General features: G+C 41.9%; 2 protein-coding genes across 2 annotated transcripts; both read left to right on the forward strand.

The window, feature by feature from the left end:
* The first annotated feature begins 760 nt into the window (after positions 1-760).
* Positions 761-7,907, forward strand: BCR41DRAFT_334727 (hypothetical protein). Its single transcript, XM_022021950.1, has 7 exons — positions 761-1,547; positions 1,961-2,056; positions 2,251-2,469; positions 2,583-2,894; positions 3,004-3,159; positions 3,272-4,800; positions 4,914-7,907. The coding sequence occupies exons 1-7, from the start codon at positions 1,034-1,036 to the stop codon at positions 7,863-7,865; spliced, it is 5,778 nt and encodes a 1,925-aa protein (XP_021882811.1). The 5' UTR covers positions 761-1,033; the 3' UTR covers positions 7,866-7,907.
* Positions 7,908-10,554: 2,647 nt separating this feature from the next.
* On the forward strand, positions 10,555-13,613 carry BCR41DRAFT_404138 (kinase-like domain-containing protein; the record flags this gene model as incomplete). Its single annotated transcript, XM_022029365.1, has 7 exons — positions 10,555-10,603; positions 10,942-11,323; positions 11,600-11,816; positions 11,930-12,049; positions 12,131-12,268; positions 12,415-12,584; positions 13,592-13,613. The coding sequence occupies 7 exons, from the start codon at positions 10,555-10,557 to the stop codon at positions 13,611-13,613; spliced, it is 1,098 nt and encodes a 365-aa protein (XP_021882812.1).
* Positions 13,614-14,057: the final 444 nt, after the last annotated feature.

Here is a 14,057-nt window from a genome sequence, read left to right on the forward strand (position 1 = left end):
AGGGGAGTTGTCCTTGCGTTTAACGGAAGCACGGAGATGATCCGTGTTACGGCTATAGGAGATATTAATACCTGTAGCATAAAGTATTGATATGGTGCTCTATGTAAATACAACGTGTATATATTATACATATATACATTTGTGAATTCTATGAATGTTAATGCACATTAGTATAGACATTTGTTTATGTAAAAAAAGATGTGTTGTTATTAATTACAGCCGTACTAAGCGAATGGTATATAAAATGTCAATATGGGTATTGGAAAAAGAGTATAGAGATGTACATGTACAATTATTGATGCATAAATTTGGTCGTCAATAATGTATCCTTGTCATGGTAAGAGCAATTGGGTTAGTTGCTGCAAGGTGACAAAGATGTGTATGAAAGAGATGCATTCATGTTGAAAGGAATAGTGCATCGTTCTCTGGAGGTGATCGAAAGACTACAAAAAATGGATATTACAAAGATGTATTTATTGTATATCCATACGAATGTTTGGATGTGTACTCTGATACTTGGTCCTACATAGCCCCAAACATGCCAATCTCCTTGGCCTGCCACCTTTGCCCATTTATTAAAGCTGAAGTTGTATGGTTTGGTTACTAAAGTGCAGTTACACAAACGCAATTTTGCAAATAAAAACCGTATTCATGTTAGACGCATTACAGGTGTACTCCATCACCTCATCAGTTTATGAAATTCATTTCTCATCTCATTTCTCTTTCTCTTTCTTTCTCTTTCTCTCTCTCTCTCTCTCTTCTTCATTCATTCATCCATTCATTTATTCACATTCATTCATTCATTCATTAATTTACAAGTGCTTGTCTCATCCTTTTTTTTTTTGTATGTATGTTCATCCTTTGAACAAAGCGACTTGTCTTTGTTTCTGTTTCATCTGGGCTCAATAAATGTCCTATACACTTGAGAATTGAACTTCACTCTTGCCACTTTCTCTCTCTCTCTCTCTCTCTTTTGTACACAGACACACACTTTCTGTCATAATCCTTTTTTCCTTACTTCGATTAATTGCCAATGTTAGGCCTCTTCAAGAAAAAGGAGGATCCTTCTGCCTCCAATAATAATCAAAGCAATAGTTCAAAACAACGGCCACCACCCCCGTCCAATGGCTTACATGGGTCCAACAATAGTTCGAACAACCATGGCAATACTTCTGGATCTCCTCTCACCGGTTCAATGAGTCCAACAGGATATTCACAACAACAACAACAATATCAACAGCAACAGCAACAACAGCCATTACAACTCAATAACCCTAATCTAGTGCAGACGCAAGCATCATTCCTTCCATATACCGCGGGCGGTCTTCCTTCACCACAGGTACATAGTGCAGCACCATTACAGGCAGCAACAGGGTCAATGCTACCAACCCCACAGCTATATTGGACACAACGTCGTATCCTCGGCACCAATCCATTCCCTCGGTTCCAACATACGAGTTCAGTGATCACGAATGGAACAGATATCTATTTATACGGTGGCAGTCAAGATGGGAACACTAAAGGCGATCTCTTTATTATTGATTCTAGTAAGTCAATTGGGGCATAGTTTTTTTTTTTTTTTTTTTTTTTTTACGTCTGGCATGTGTTATTGCTGCTATTATTGTGTGCGTGTGTTTTGTACCCCCATGGCCCTATGTATGTTTATATGTTCATCTAGTCCTGTGTCCCTAAGGAGAGAGTGGGAGGAAGCATCTGGATGAGTAAACATGAAAAACAAACTTGGCTAGTAAAGAAAGACTCTTTTAATGGGCTCATATCCAAATGAATGGCACCAAAAGCCTTTTTGAACATGATTGGGCAGTTCCTTTTTTTTTGAGCCCTCCAGCTTTTTTTTTTTTTTTCTTTTTTGAAAAAGGGGAGAGAAACAAAGCAAAAACGTGGTTGAAATGGAAATGGATCGAAAAGGATGTCTAATTCAATTTTATGTTTTATTGATTAGCCTCGCTTGAGTGTCAGCTCATAAATGCAGCAGGGGATGAACCATCTTTGCCCAAGAGCGGACATTCTGCTGTCAACATTGGACAATACCTCATCTGTAAGTACATCAACCATAATTTAGGGTGGCGAAGGCATTGTTCCTGAAATGGCAGAATGAAAAAACGTTTCATGTCACACAATTAGGGGTTAAATGTATCACATTAAATTTTAGATAATCAGAAAAGCAAAAGAGAGTAAGAGAAAGCGGCGGGAAGAAAAGAAATACTAATGCAAGTAAAATTCCTCTTGTAGATTTCGGTGGTCAGAATGCAACAACAGGTCAATGCGATGGCACCTTGCATGTGCTGCACACTGGAAGGAAAGAATGGAACAAACCTCCGATTCAGGGACCTTTGCCTACCCCACGTCATTCTCACACCGCTGTCAGCATTGGCACAATCATGTATATATTCGGTGGTCAAAACAACGACTTTTATATGGACGACATCAATGCCTTTGATATGATGACAAGTAAGCAACACCCTCTATTCGTAAACATCACCCCTATTAAAGCCTCAAGTAAAAGTTGCTTAAAAGGTTCCTTCACTTTTTTCTTTTTTTTTCTTATCCTCTTCTCCCTATAGTCACACAAAACCCTAGATGGGAGAAACTAGAGCCTCAGACAGAATCGCCTCCTGCGCGTTCTGGCCACTGCGCTTGTGCGCATGAGGGCAAAATCTATGTTTTCGGAGGAGCAGATGTAGATTATTTCTATAATGATATCTGGTGTTTCGACCCAAAGGCTCTGACATGGACTCCAATCCCCGCCTCAGGATATTTACCCACAGGTCGTCATGGCCACTCTTGTACAGTTGTAGACGGGATCATGTATATCTTTGGAGGCAACAGTCCCGATGGCTCTGAATTGAACGATGCTTATGCCTTCAAAATTCATGGTAAAAAAAAAAAAAAAAAAAAAAAAAAAAACCTAGACAAGTTGGAAAACATATTAACTCCTACTCATGCCTTTCTACTTTATTTTATTTTATTTGTATTGATGATTAGAGCGCCGATGGTATCTTTTCCAAAACGTCGGAACAATTGCGAGTGCAAGGAGCGGTCATACAATGTGCACTGTCAAGGATAGGATATATGTCCTCGGAGGAGCATCAGAGCAGACAAAATTGGAGGACTCGGCACTGATCTATTATTTGGAGATTTGTAAGAATGCGAAAAAAAAAAAAAAAAAAAAAAAAAAAAAAAAAACTGACTAAACTACGAATGCCATTTTCCTTATCTTATCTTGTCTCTTTGTTTTGTTTTGTGTACATAGCCAAGATCCGCTATCCTGATCTTCCACAAATGATTCCCCCTCGTCAAGCATCATCACAAAGACTCTTGATGAGCAGCCCACCACCAGACTCTGTACACAGTGACTCTGACAGGAATTCAGGCCAAAATCAACACCAACAACAACAGCGGGGACCACCAGAACGTCCTGATCGACCTGACCGACGTACTACACAGCGTCCTACATCCCCTCCAATGTTTTCGCCTTCAGATCGAAAAGGATCTTTCTCAAACCCTACAATCTCACAACATACCAACCAGTTAATGAACTCACAGATGGGACAGCATCCTATGACCTCGTTTGCTTCCCCACCGCCCCCACCACCGCGTGGAATCAGTGCAGGCGCAGGATTCTCACCCGCCAATAGTGCTAATGTCGGTCCAAATGATTATCAGGCTGAGGGACTTTCTGTCGCTACGAGGCGTCAAACATTAAGGGATGATTTCCAAGGAGGCTACGGTGGAGCTGTCATCGGGACTGCCAGTCCTATCAATAGCCCCATCGCTAGCCGAAGAGCGATCCATCCAATCCCCTCGAGCCCCAGTATGGGCGCTAGCCCATCACCGCTCAGAGTTATCAACGTCTCTCCGACCAGTCCTCCACCTTCCTCCCGATCATTTTCTGATATTGGGGCAGACGACACAACCAGCCCCATCTCTGCACGACCCAACAAAGATCATCATAGCATGGACTTTGTTCCTCCACCGGGAACTGGAAAGGGCCCGGTAGAGGACATTAACCCATATGCAATGGAGGCCATTACACCTGGCAGTACTATGAGTCCCATGGTTCAAAGTCCTAGCAGCACAGCGTCTCCGAGTGCATATATTCCTCCACCTCCTTTAATGACTTCTTTCTCTGCAGCAGTCAGCGGCTCTGAGGGTCAAAACATCATTGCTAATTCATCCCCCCGTTCGCCTCTCTCTGGGGTCAATTCACACCTGCCTCCTTCGACTAGTGCTGTTCCTGGTTCAGACAGAAAGCCAGGTCAACCTGCGCAAGCCTCTACTCCAATTCCAGGACCATTAAATGACCGTTCAGCGTCGCCTATCGCTGGAAAAAATATGACTACACGTGGTTCTGGTGGCTCAGCATTTGCATTGGGGCTCGGCACCGATGGATCGTCCACACCTGTTGTTACATCCGTTCCTGAAAAATCTGCCCGTCGTGTCTCTGTCCAACAACAACAACAACAACAGGAGGTGATGAAGATGAGCAGAGTCGTTCAGAGTGAGAACGAGATGCTGAAGCAGGAGGTTGAAAAGTTAAGGAAGCGAGAGCAGTGGTTAATGGCAGAAGTGATCTTGACTAGAGATTCATTACCAGCACCGACGAGTGGACATGGCAAGAAACAGGAAGGAAATGATGATCCATCCTCCCTGAGCTTGCAAGAAAAACGATTGTCAATGGTGGATTTGGAGCGTGAGTTGGCCAGTGGAGAACTGGAGGGTCAACAACTCAAGATCATGAAGGCCTTGGTCAAAGTCAAAGAAGAGCTCAAGACTGCCAAGGTAAAAGAAAAAAACACTATGCATATATGCACAACTTTGTATTTGTATTTTTGGATTTATTTTCTGATATCTTTTCTTTTTTTTTTTTTTTTTTTTTTTTTTATAAAAAACAGATGTCAATTGTAACTCAGGCACAGACAGCTTCAAATAAGATCAAGGAGGCGGAACGGGTCCGAACAGCAGCACTACAGGAAGCGGCGTATTTAAAAGCAAAGATGTCCTCAATGACCAATGCTCAACAGGATCCTGGTGCCCTTGCTCGTGTAGAGATGGAGCGCGCAGCAGATCTGGAAAAACGGCTGACCAACGCTCTTAATGAACTTGATGCAATGGAGATACAGTATCAAAAGGCTCAAGAAACACTTGAACAGGAGAAACGATCTCGAATTGCTGCAGAGGAACGGTCACAAGGATCGATTCTTTTGGCAGATCAAGCCCAATCAGCTCATACACGTGCGCTTGCTGAGATTACTTCACTTCATAGTCGAGCCTCTAAAGCCGAAGCTGAATCTCGAGAGTATGCAGCTCAGCTTGCAGAGACCCAGGCTGGAGTGTCAGGCCATCAATCTCAATCCTCGGGGTTGCTTCAAAAGGTCCAGAGCTTGAAACAGCAGGTGGAGGAACAGGAGCTGGCATTGGAACGAGCTCAGGTGGCCTTTTCGGTCGCTAATGATCGTGCAGCTCGTGCAGAGGCTCGGTCCGAAGAAGCAGCTCAAAAGATTGACAGGCTGGAGAGTCAGCGGTTTGAGCTCTCGACTGAGGCAAACCGATACAAAAGTGAGGCTGAAAGGTTGCAATCCAAGGTGGAGGATCTGGAGAACCGATGGCAAGTCTCGAAGGATGAGGTGGCCACGCTTAGAAAACTGGTAGAGGATGGACTGGGCGCGTTCAGTCCACGGGCCAGGTCTGAGAAGATAACACCGGAACGGAAACATGATAGCATTGCGATCCTTAGCACAGTCTCGAGGGTTTCAGAATTGGAACATGAGCTCGCGTCACTGAAGAAACTCCACAGTGTCTCTCAAGCAGCAGCTACCAAATCATCCTCAGAGCTGGCAGATGCCATGATCGAGCTCTCGCGTTTGGAACAAGCATCCATGCAGGCCCGCACCGAGACTATCTCACTTCAAAAGCTGTTGTCTCATGAGCGTGAGGCTGCAGCCCAATTGAGAAGCAATCTGGTCAAGACCGAGCAGCAGCTGGAAGAGAAGGTCAAGGAATTGGAGGATCATGAAGTGCAATTGGGATTGTTGCAGGATGTGATGCGTGAGAAGGGTATGATTGCAGAGGATATCGTTGTTCATGCTCGCGCGCGTGGAACGCCCGAATATGCAATCGAGTTGGAAGGAAAGGTTCGTGCAGCACAGGAGAGGATTGAAGAATTGGAACAAGAGCTGAAAGAGGTTCGTAGCCGCTTCAATGAGCAATCAGTTGTACTTGAGAACCAACGCCAGAATGCAAACCAACAGGCCGAAAAGATGTCAATTTTGCTTCGCAAGATCAAGAAGGACCTGGAGGAGACCATCAAGGAGAAGGAAGAGGTTGAGATTGTATTCAAGCAACTTCAGGAAGACCATGCACACTGTGATGATCACGTCCAGGAGCTTTCGACCTCGTGCGAGAATTTGAAGGAGCAGGAAGAGGAGCGAATGATGATGCTAAAGATGCATTGGGAGGAAGAGCATCAGGAGTTGTCTGGACAGATTAATGATTTGCAAAAGAAATTGGAGGAGTCGGAGATGCAATCCTCAGAGCTATCTCAAAAGGCCATTTCAGCGACTGAGCGACTTCAGGAGGTCGAAGCTTTGAATGAGGCGATTTCAGATGAGTTGGAGAACCTTCAGGGTCAGATGGAAAGCATGAAGAAGAAGGCTGCTAAGACTGAGGAGCAACTCAAGGCAGATGTAGAACGACTTGTGACAGAGATCCACCAGACTCAAGAGAAGCTCCATGCCAAACAGAGCGAGTTCAATGAAGCTTCGGAGCTGAATGAGCAGCTCCAACGTGAACTTGAACAGGCTCTGCAGGCACAGAATCAGAGTCAGAATACGAATCAAGGGTCCACTGCAGCCATTCAGCGTTTGGAAAGTGAGCGTCAGGATCTGGAACAGCGGTTGAAGAAGGCTCAGGAAGAGATCCATATATTGGAGGGTGACAACTCAGTTCTGGAGGCTAGGTTGGCAGATGCAGAGAAGAAGGTGGCTCTTTTGCTCGAGGACATGCAGAGCAGCATGACTGATGTTTCGAATTCGCCTCCTAGTTCAGATAATCTTGCAGGGATCCACCAGCAATTGACCAATCACCTTCGCCTTAACCTCAGCAACCTCAATAGCCAGACCACATCAGGCTCTGCTAGTTCCTCTCCCTCAATTTTGAAAAACCAGCACCATCAACAGAGCTCGCCCGTTTTGACGAATGCACAGCGTCTGATCAATAATGCCAGGAGCGCTAGTCAAGGCAGTCGTAGTAGCCAAGGTAGCCATAGCAACAGCCCAGTGAGCCAGAATGCTACCACTACTCTTTCTCCACTTGGATCCCCTACATCCAAGATTTATCATGCGACAAAGACGATTTTAAACAGGACAAAGTACAGTAACCAAAACAGCACTATTGGCACTATTGGCACTATTGGCAAGCAGCAGACGCCTCATGTAGGCGAATATGATGCAGGCGAGCATGTTAAGCCGAGTGAGCACCAGCAACGAGATCTGGACCGTGATTCTGTTGACTCGATCACCCGTGAGTTAGAGATGTTGAAAGTCCCATGGAACAAGAATACGCCGGCCTTTATGCAACAGCAGCAGCAGCAGCAACAACAGCAACAGGTTCCTCAGACGTACCAATACTCTGGCAAGCTGAATGATCACAAGAACCAGTTTTATAACTATAGCGATGAAAGTAGTGAGGGAGATAACGAGGAAGAATATCTGGCGCATATGAAGCAGCAACAGGAACAACAACAACAACATTTCAAAGATACCCGATCTTTCAATGAAAAGAGTACTTTGCGATTGAAAGAGTATGAGCAGATGATAGATGAGATTGAGAACTCTAGATTACATTAAGCAACATTTTAATCATTATCAAATAGTAAAACATAATCGTACATATATTTTCTTTACTCTATCAATGATTTATTTGTTTTTCTTTCAGTCTATTGTCATGTCCAATCTATCTTTCAAGGGGTATGGATGGAAAGGTAAAAAAGAATCAGAACAAATAAAGGGGGGGGGGATGGGAAAGAAAGGATGTGCAAGCATGACGAGGAATGACAGGTCATTGTTTCAAAGAAAGTGAAAAAAATAAAAAAATAAAATAAAATAAAAAAAATTCTCTAGCCGTTAAAAGACATCAACAATCTACAAGTGTGGAGGGTTGGAGGCTACCAAAGCGGAAGTTTTGCTGTTTGTACCGTCGATCTAAACGTCGTGCCCAATGAACGTCTGGATAAAAAGATATCGGGTTCACTTCTGCTCACGATCTCAATCTTCTTTTTTCCTTTTTCGTTTTTCTTTTTTTGCAGATCATTCATGATGTACTAACTAGGGTTTTCCATGATAGGGTCCTTTTTCCCGTGTTTAGATATGAGCGAATCCCTGGTCTCTTTTATATACTCGATAGTTAACCTATGGGATAAACCTTTTTCTTTGTTTGTTTGCTTTGCTTTGTTTCCTTCCTTTTTTCTTTATCCCTTGAAAATCTTTTTTTACCATTTTTATATTTTTTACATGTTACAAGATCTCTTTTTTCTTTGACTGGACACGCAAAGCAAATAGATCTTCCCTGCATGTTCTTTATTACAGGGAAGAAAGAACAGGAAAAAAGGAAAGAAGCCCCGAGAACGAATGAAACCATTACATTTATGAGCAGGAGAACAAAGAAAGAAAGAAAGAAAGAAAGAAAGAAAAAAAAAAAAAAAAAAAAAAAGATGGAGTGGTGTATTGGTGCATGCTCTTGTGATGCAACCAAATAGTGGACATAACCTTGCCTTACGCTTTGTCTCTTTTCTTTTCTTTTATATATATATATATATATTCTCCTGCTGCTCCTCAACATCACAAAGACATTTTTAGTCTGACCCAATGTGCCAATGTGTCAATGTGCCAATGTGCATGTGGCCTCTTCATTAGGACGTTCATTTGCTTTGGCAAAAAAGCCATGCACGATTTGCTCCACAACAAAAAATAAAAGAGCAAACAAACAGGCCAACGGTCCAATGGGTGGATCAATTGTAATTGCATAAATATGATTTCCTTTGCTTACAATGTACAATGTACAATGCACTTGTCCATCATCGTTCCAACAACCTCTTTCCTCTTCCCATTTCTCTCCTCTCCTCTTCCCTCTCCTCCTTTCTCTCAATCGCAATCTCTCTTTCTCTTCTTCCTTGGAATCAAAAGGATAACCCCGTTATTTTCTTCAGATTTACTTTTTTATTTTAATCCTCTACCACGATTTTGTCATTATACTTATTCGCTTTCATCTTTCATCTTTCATCTTTCACCTTCCATCTTTCCTCTGTATATACTAAGGAAAAGAGCTATAAAAGTGGACACATATATCCCTCCTTCCTCGTCTTTTCTTTTTTGTGTTGTATCTCTTTTCTTTTCTTTCTTTTTCTTTTTTCCTTTTCCTGTCATCCTGACACCTGCTTGTTACTCCAATTTGGTGCGTATCCATGAACCAAAGAAATTAAAAAGCATAACGATCCCTTCATCCTCGTCCTCTTGTCTATGTTGGTTTATTTAAGTTTTAGATACATTTATATATATATTTGTGTGTGTGTTTGTCTGAACGTCTTGAACTTTTAAAGTTTCTTGTTGGCTCATGTGCGTGTGTCCATGGTGTACATGCACATTTTTCTTTCACTTTAATTCTGTAACTGGATGAACTTCATTCACTCTTCGTACATTCATCTTCTTCATTCGTCTTATCCACTCTTTCATTCACTTGATCGGTTTATCACCCAAAGTTCATTCCCACTCGTCTCTAACTCTCCATTAAATTGCAACCCCATTCGTGCTGTTCAACCGTTGGGCTCTAAGCAATCGTGAGGAAAAGTTTGCCCTCCACTTTTGCTCATTTTTATTACTAGTGCACTTTTGCCAAAAAAAAAAAAAAAAAAAAAAAAAAAAATTTACACGGTCAAAGGATTCTCTTGCATGCATTTCCATAATCCGTTTTTCTTTATCATTTTCTCTTCCAAAATAACAATGTCCATACTCACAACCTAGCTCCTTCTGGTTTGGTCCGTCTCTCTTTTCCTTTTTTTTTTATATATATATCTTTTTTAATATTTTGTTGCTCTATTACATCCATCAAGGCATCTTGTATTCTGGATCTAATCCAAACCCCCCTTGATGACTTCAACCTATTGCTCAGCCTTCTTCCTCTTCTCTTTTGAATGTTAAGTCAACCGTTAGGCATTGGGCTCCCCCCCCTCCCCCCCCCTTTTTTTTTTTTTGTTAATCCCCCTCCTTTTTCGTCTTTAAAACATCTCCCCAACTTTTTCACTTTTTTTCTAATTTCCTTGTTTAACTTCTTCCTTTGTAATGTACTTTTGGCAGGGGATAGCCAAGGATACATTCATGATTCTATTGCAATACTAAAGGTCCCGATCATAATCACTAACTCGGAATTCACTTCTTTCCTTTTTTATTTATTTATTTCTTCCTTCTCTAGTTGAATTTGCCCAAAAGTACTTCTTTTATTTTAGTATTCCACTTGAAAAAATATAGATATACATTAATAATAATGGGAGTCAGCTGCTGTAAAGAGGATGCCATCGACTTTAATTCAGAGAGTAAGCCTTTTTTTTTTTTTTTTTTTTTTTTTTTTTGCTGTTGTCTTCATAAAATGCCTACAGGAATTGCCAAGCAATCAGGGCTCCATACAAGGACAAGGAATAAGACACCTCATTTATTAACTTTTAACACGTTACTTACTGCGTTGATACCCCCATTGGAAACCTCTCTCTCCCTCTATTCTCTCAATCGTTCAATAATAACAATTAATCCTTGATCACACCTAAATCTATAAACTTCATCACTATTTGCTTCTTTACACCTAAACTCATGTCCTCCTTTTCTCCTCCCTCCTTTCTTCCGTCTATATCTCTCTCTCTTTCTCCCTTTCATACAGTTGAGCTTTCACATTTTCATCTCCTTCGATCAGTAGGGAAAGGATCATTCGGTAAAGTTCGAGTGGTCCAACATAAGCGAACAAAGAAAATCTATGCGCTAAAATATATCAACAAGGCCAAATGTATTCGTATGCGTGCAGTTGAAAACATCATTCAGGAACGTCGACTCTTGGAAGAGATTGAATACCCATTGATCTGTAATCTGAGATATGCATTCCAGGACGATGAGAATTTGTTCATGGTCCTGGATTTGATGTTGGGAGGAGATTTGAGGTTTCATCTCGAGAGAACGGGACCCATGAGAGAAGATGTCGTTCGATTCTATATTGCAGAAATAGCCTTGGCACTCGATGCACTACACACACAGAATATCATTCATCGGTAAGGAAACAAGAATGGAAGGAAAGAAGGATTGGGGAAAATCCGTGTGTGTGTGAAAGAGAGAGAGAGAGGTATATATATATATAGTACGGCGGCGCAGCAAAATCTGTCTTACGTGATTCGACACGAGACAAAATGACGCGTCATGTAGTACAGGGAAAATGTCTTAACCTTACTGTCGCCACCATCATTTTACATCTTTTTCTTCCTCATTCGTGTTACCTTGACTTCTGATACTATATGTTCATACTGAAATGTATTACGATGGTTCAATAGAGATCTAAAGCCAGATAATGTCCTGCTGGACGAACGTGGGCACGCCCATTTGACAGATTTCAACATTGCGGTCCGTTTTAATCCAGCGAGGCCATTGGGTTCAATAGCAGGAAGCATGGCTTATATGGCGCCCGAGATGCTATTACGGAAGGGATATCTTGAGTCTGTAGATTGGTGGAGTTTAGGTGTTGTCATGTTTGAGCTGCTCTTTGGAAAGGTACAGAACGTATATATATATAATGCCCTTTTTCTTTTTCTTTTTTTTTTTTTTTTTTTTTTTTTTTTTTTTGGACTTATTAATCTATCTTTCTTTTTTCTTCGAGTAATCAGCGGCCATTTAGAGGCAAGAATAATGACCTATTGACCAACTCAATATTGTATGACCCTCTGCCAATACCAGAGAATGCCGCTGTGGTTATCAGCCGAAGCTGTTTAGATGTCCTCTCTAAGGTACTTTTTTTTTTTTTTTTTTTTTTTAAAGCCACGTATTGTAACGAAAACGAAAAAGAATTAAAACATTTTTTGTAATAGCTCTGCGAGCGAGATGTTAGTAAACGCATGGGATGCACATCTGAAGGGATAAATGGGTTAAAGGAGCACCCTTGGTTCCAAGGAATTGAATGGAATGAACTAATAACAAAGGAAGCCATCCCGCCATTCCAGCCAAATGTAAATTCTGATTCCAACCTTTTTTTTTTTTTTTTTTTTTTTTGGCCACGAAATCTAGTATCTTTTTCAACTTATTAATTTACGTCGCTATTTGCTTCCTTAACCTCTAATCAAAAAAAAAAAAAAAAAAAAAAAAAAAAAAAAAGATGAAGCACGCTAATTTCGACGCGACGCATGAGCTGGAAGAACTACTAATGGAGGACAACCCGCTCAAGGCCAAGAAGAGGGCCCAAACGGGGCCAGAGACGGAACTTCCGATAGAGATGCAGATGATGGAGGATCAATTCCTTGTGTATGACTATACCAAAGTTCAACGGTCCCATGTGCCCATCAAGCAGATCTCGAGCAGCGGGACTGAAAGCCTCCTTCACCTTGACCCCAAGGAAGAGCTGAGACAAGGAGGGGAGGGGGGGGACGGAGGGGACGGAGGGGACGGAGAATGCAATGATAGTAAAGTCAGTTTAAGCTGTACAACATTGGAGGGAGCCTTGACAACAAGGGATAGTTCTGAACAGATTGAAAACATACAGAAAGATACCGCCGCTGATACGTCAATATCTTCTGTAAAAGCACATCACCAACCTGAAAGCACCAGTGGCACGATTAAGCAAGAGAGGCTCAAAGAGGAAGAAAATAATGACCATGATCATACGGATATATCCTTGATCTATTCAAGCAAAATGTTACAACGTACCCATAGTAAAGAGAGCACGGATAGGATCCAAAAGCGAGGAGCATCTGCGCAAGACGAGCAGCAGCAGCAGCACCAAAATCATGAAGAAAACAACAAAATAGACCTCAGAACCATTTAGGTAGTTTTTACCCCGATCCCGCCCACGGTGAATTAACGACACCAGTATCTCCTTCCAACTCTTCGGGTCACTCAACTGTTTCAATACCCCCCGCAGGCTTCAATGACTCACCGATATCACAAAGACTTGGAGCCACGGCTCCAGGAGCAGCTATATTTCCGGCGTCGGGCCCAGAAATGTTAGTTTCAACCATAAAGAGCCTCAATGCTGCAGGGCCCGGTCTATCTACGCAGGCTATAGAATAACGCGTAAAAAAAGAAGAAAATAAATTTTTTTTTTGCTCTATTGGCAGAAGTCAATAGCAAAGAATAAGTAAATCTTTTTTTTTTATGCCCACATTTAAATAGTATAAGGTGAACAACAAAGGGATGAGCGTTTCTCATTTACTTTTCTATTCGTACGAGTAAAATTGATCTCCCATACTACTCCGCTTAGTCAACCATGGTTACCGTCTCAAAACTATACACCAAAGTACTTCAAGGGACTCTAATTTTTTTTGTTTCATCCTTAGAAGGTCGACATCTATTGAATAAAGGGTTTCCGCATAATGCATTAGAAATATCTCGATCCAGACATCTCCTGTCTCCACCCACATACTCATGATACCGTTCAACCAGGCGTTCGCAGGCTGTAAATAAACCTATATCCATAACTCCCATAACTCCGTAAAGCACTGGCTCTGGTCCCTCAAATTCCGAGGCAAGATCCTTAAATGTTTCCCCCCCCTCAATGAAGGTCCTGGAATGCTGCTGTACATGAGGTCATGTAGTCGGAACGCAAGAAACCGAGCAGCAGGCAAGATGTTTGTGCGGTTCACATCATTGGATATGACCATAAGGCCAGTATACTGTTCCAGTTGGTCATCGTACTCAGTATCTGTACTGAAACGGTACATGTACAGGAACTCAGTGGCATTAACGTTTTTTTATTAAAACACGCGTTTGTGAAACGAAGGAATGTCACGTGCATAACTGAGC

The sequence above is a fragment of the Lobosporangium transversale genome (assembly GCF_002105155.1).
Source record: "Lobosporangium transversale strain NRRL 3116 chromosome Unknown BCR41scaffold_12, whole genome shotgun sequence".
In the NCBI taxonomy this organism is placed as follows: Eukaryota; Fungi; Mortierellomycota; class Mortierellomycetes; order Mortierellales; family Mortierellaceae; genus Lobosporangium; species Lobosporangium transversale.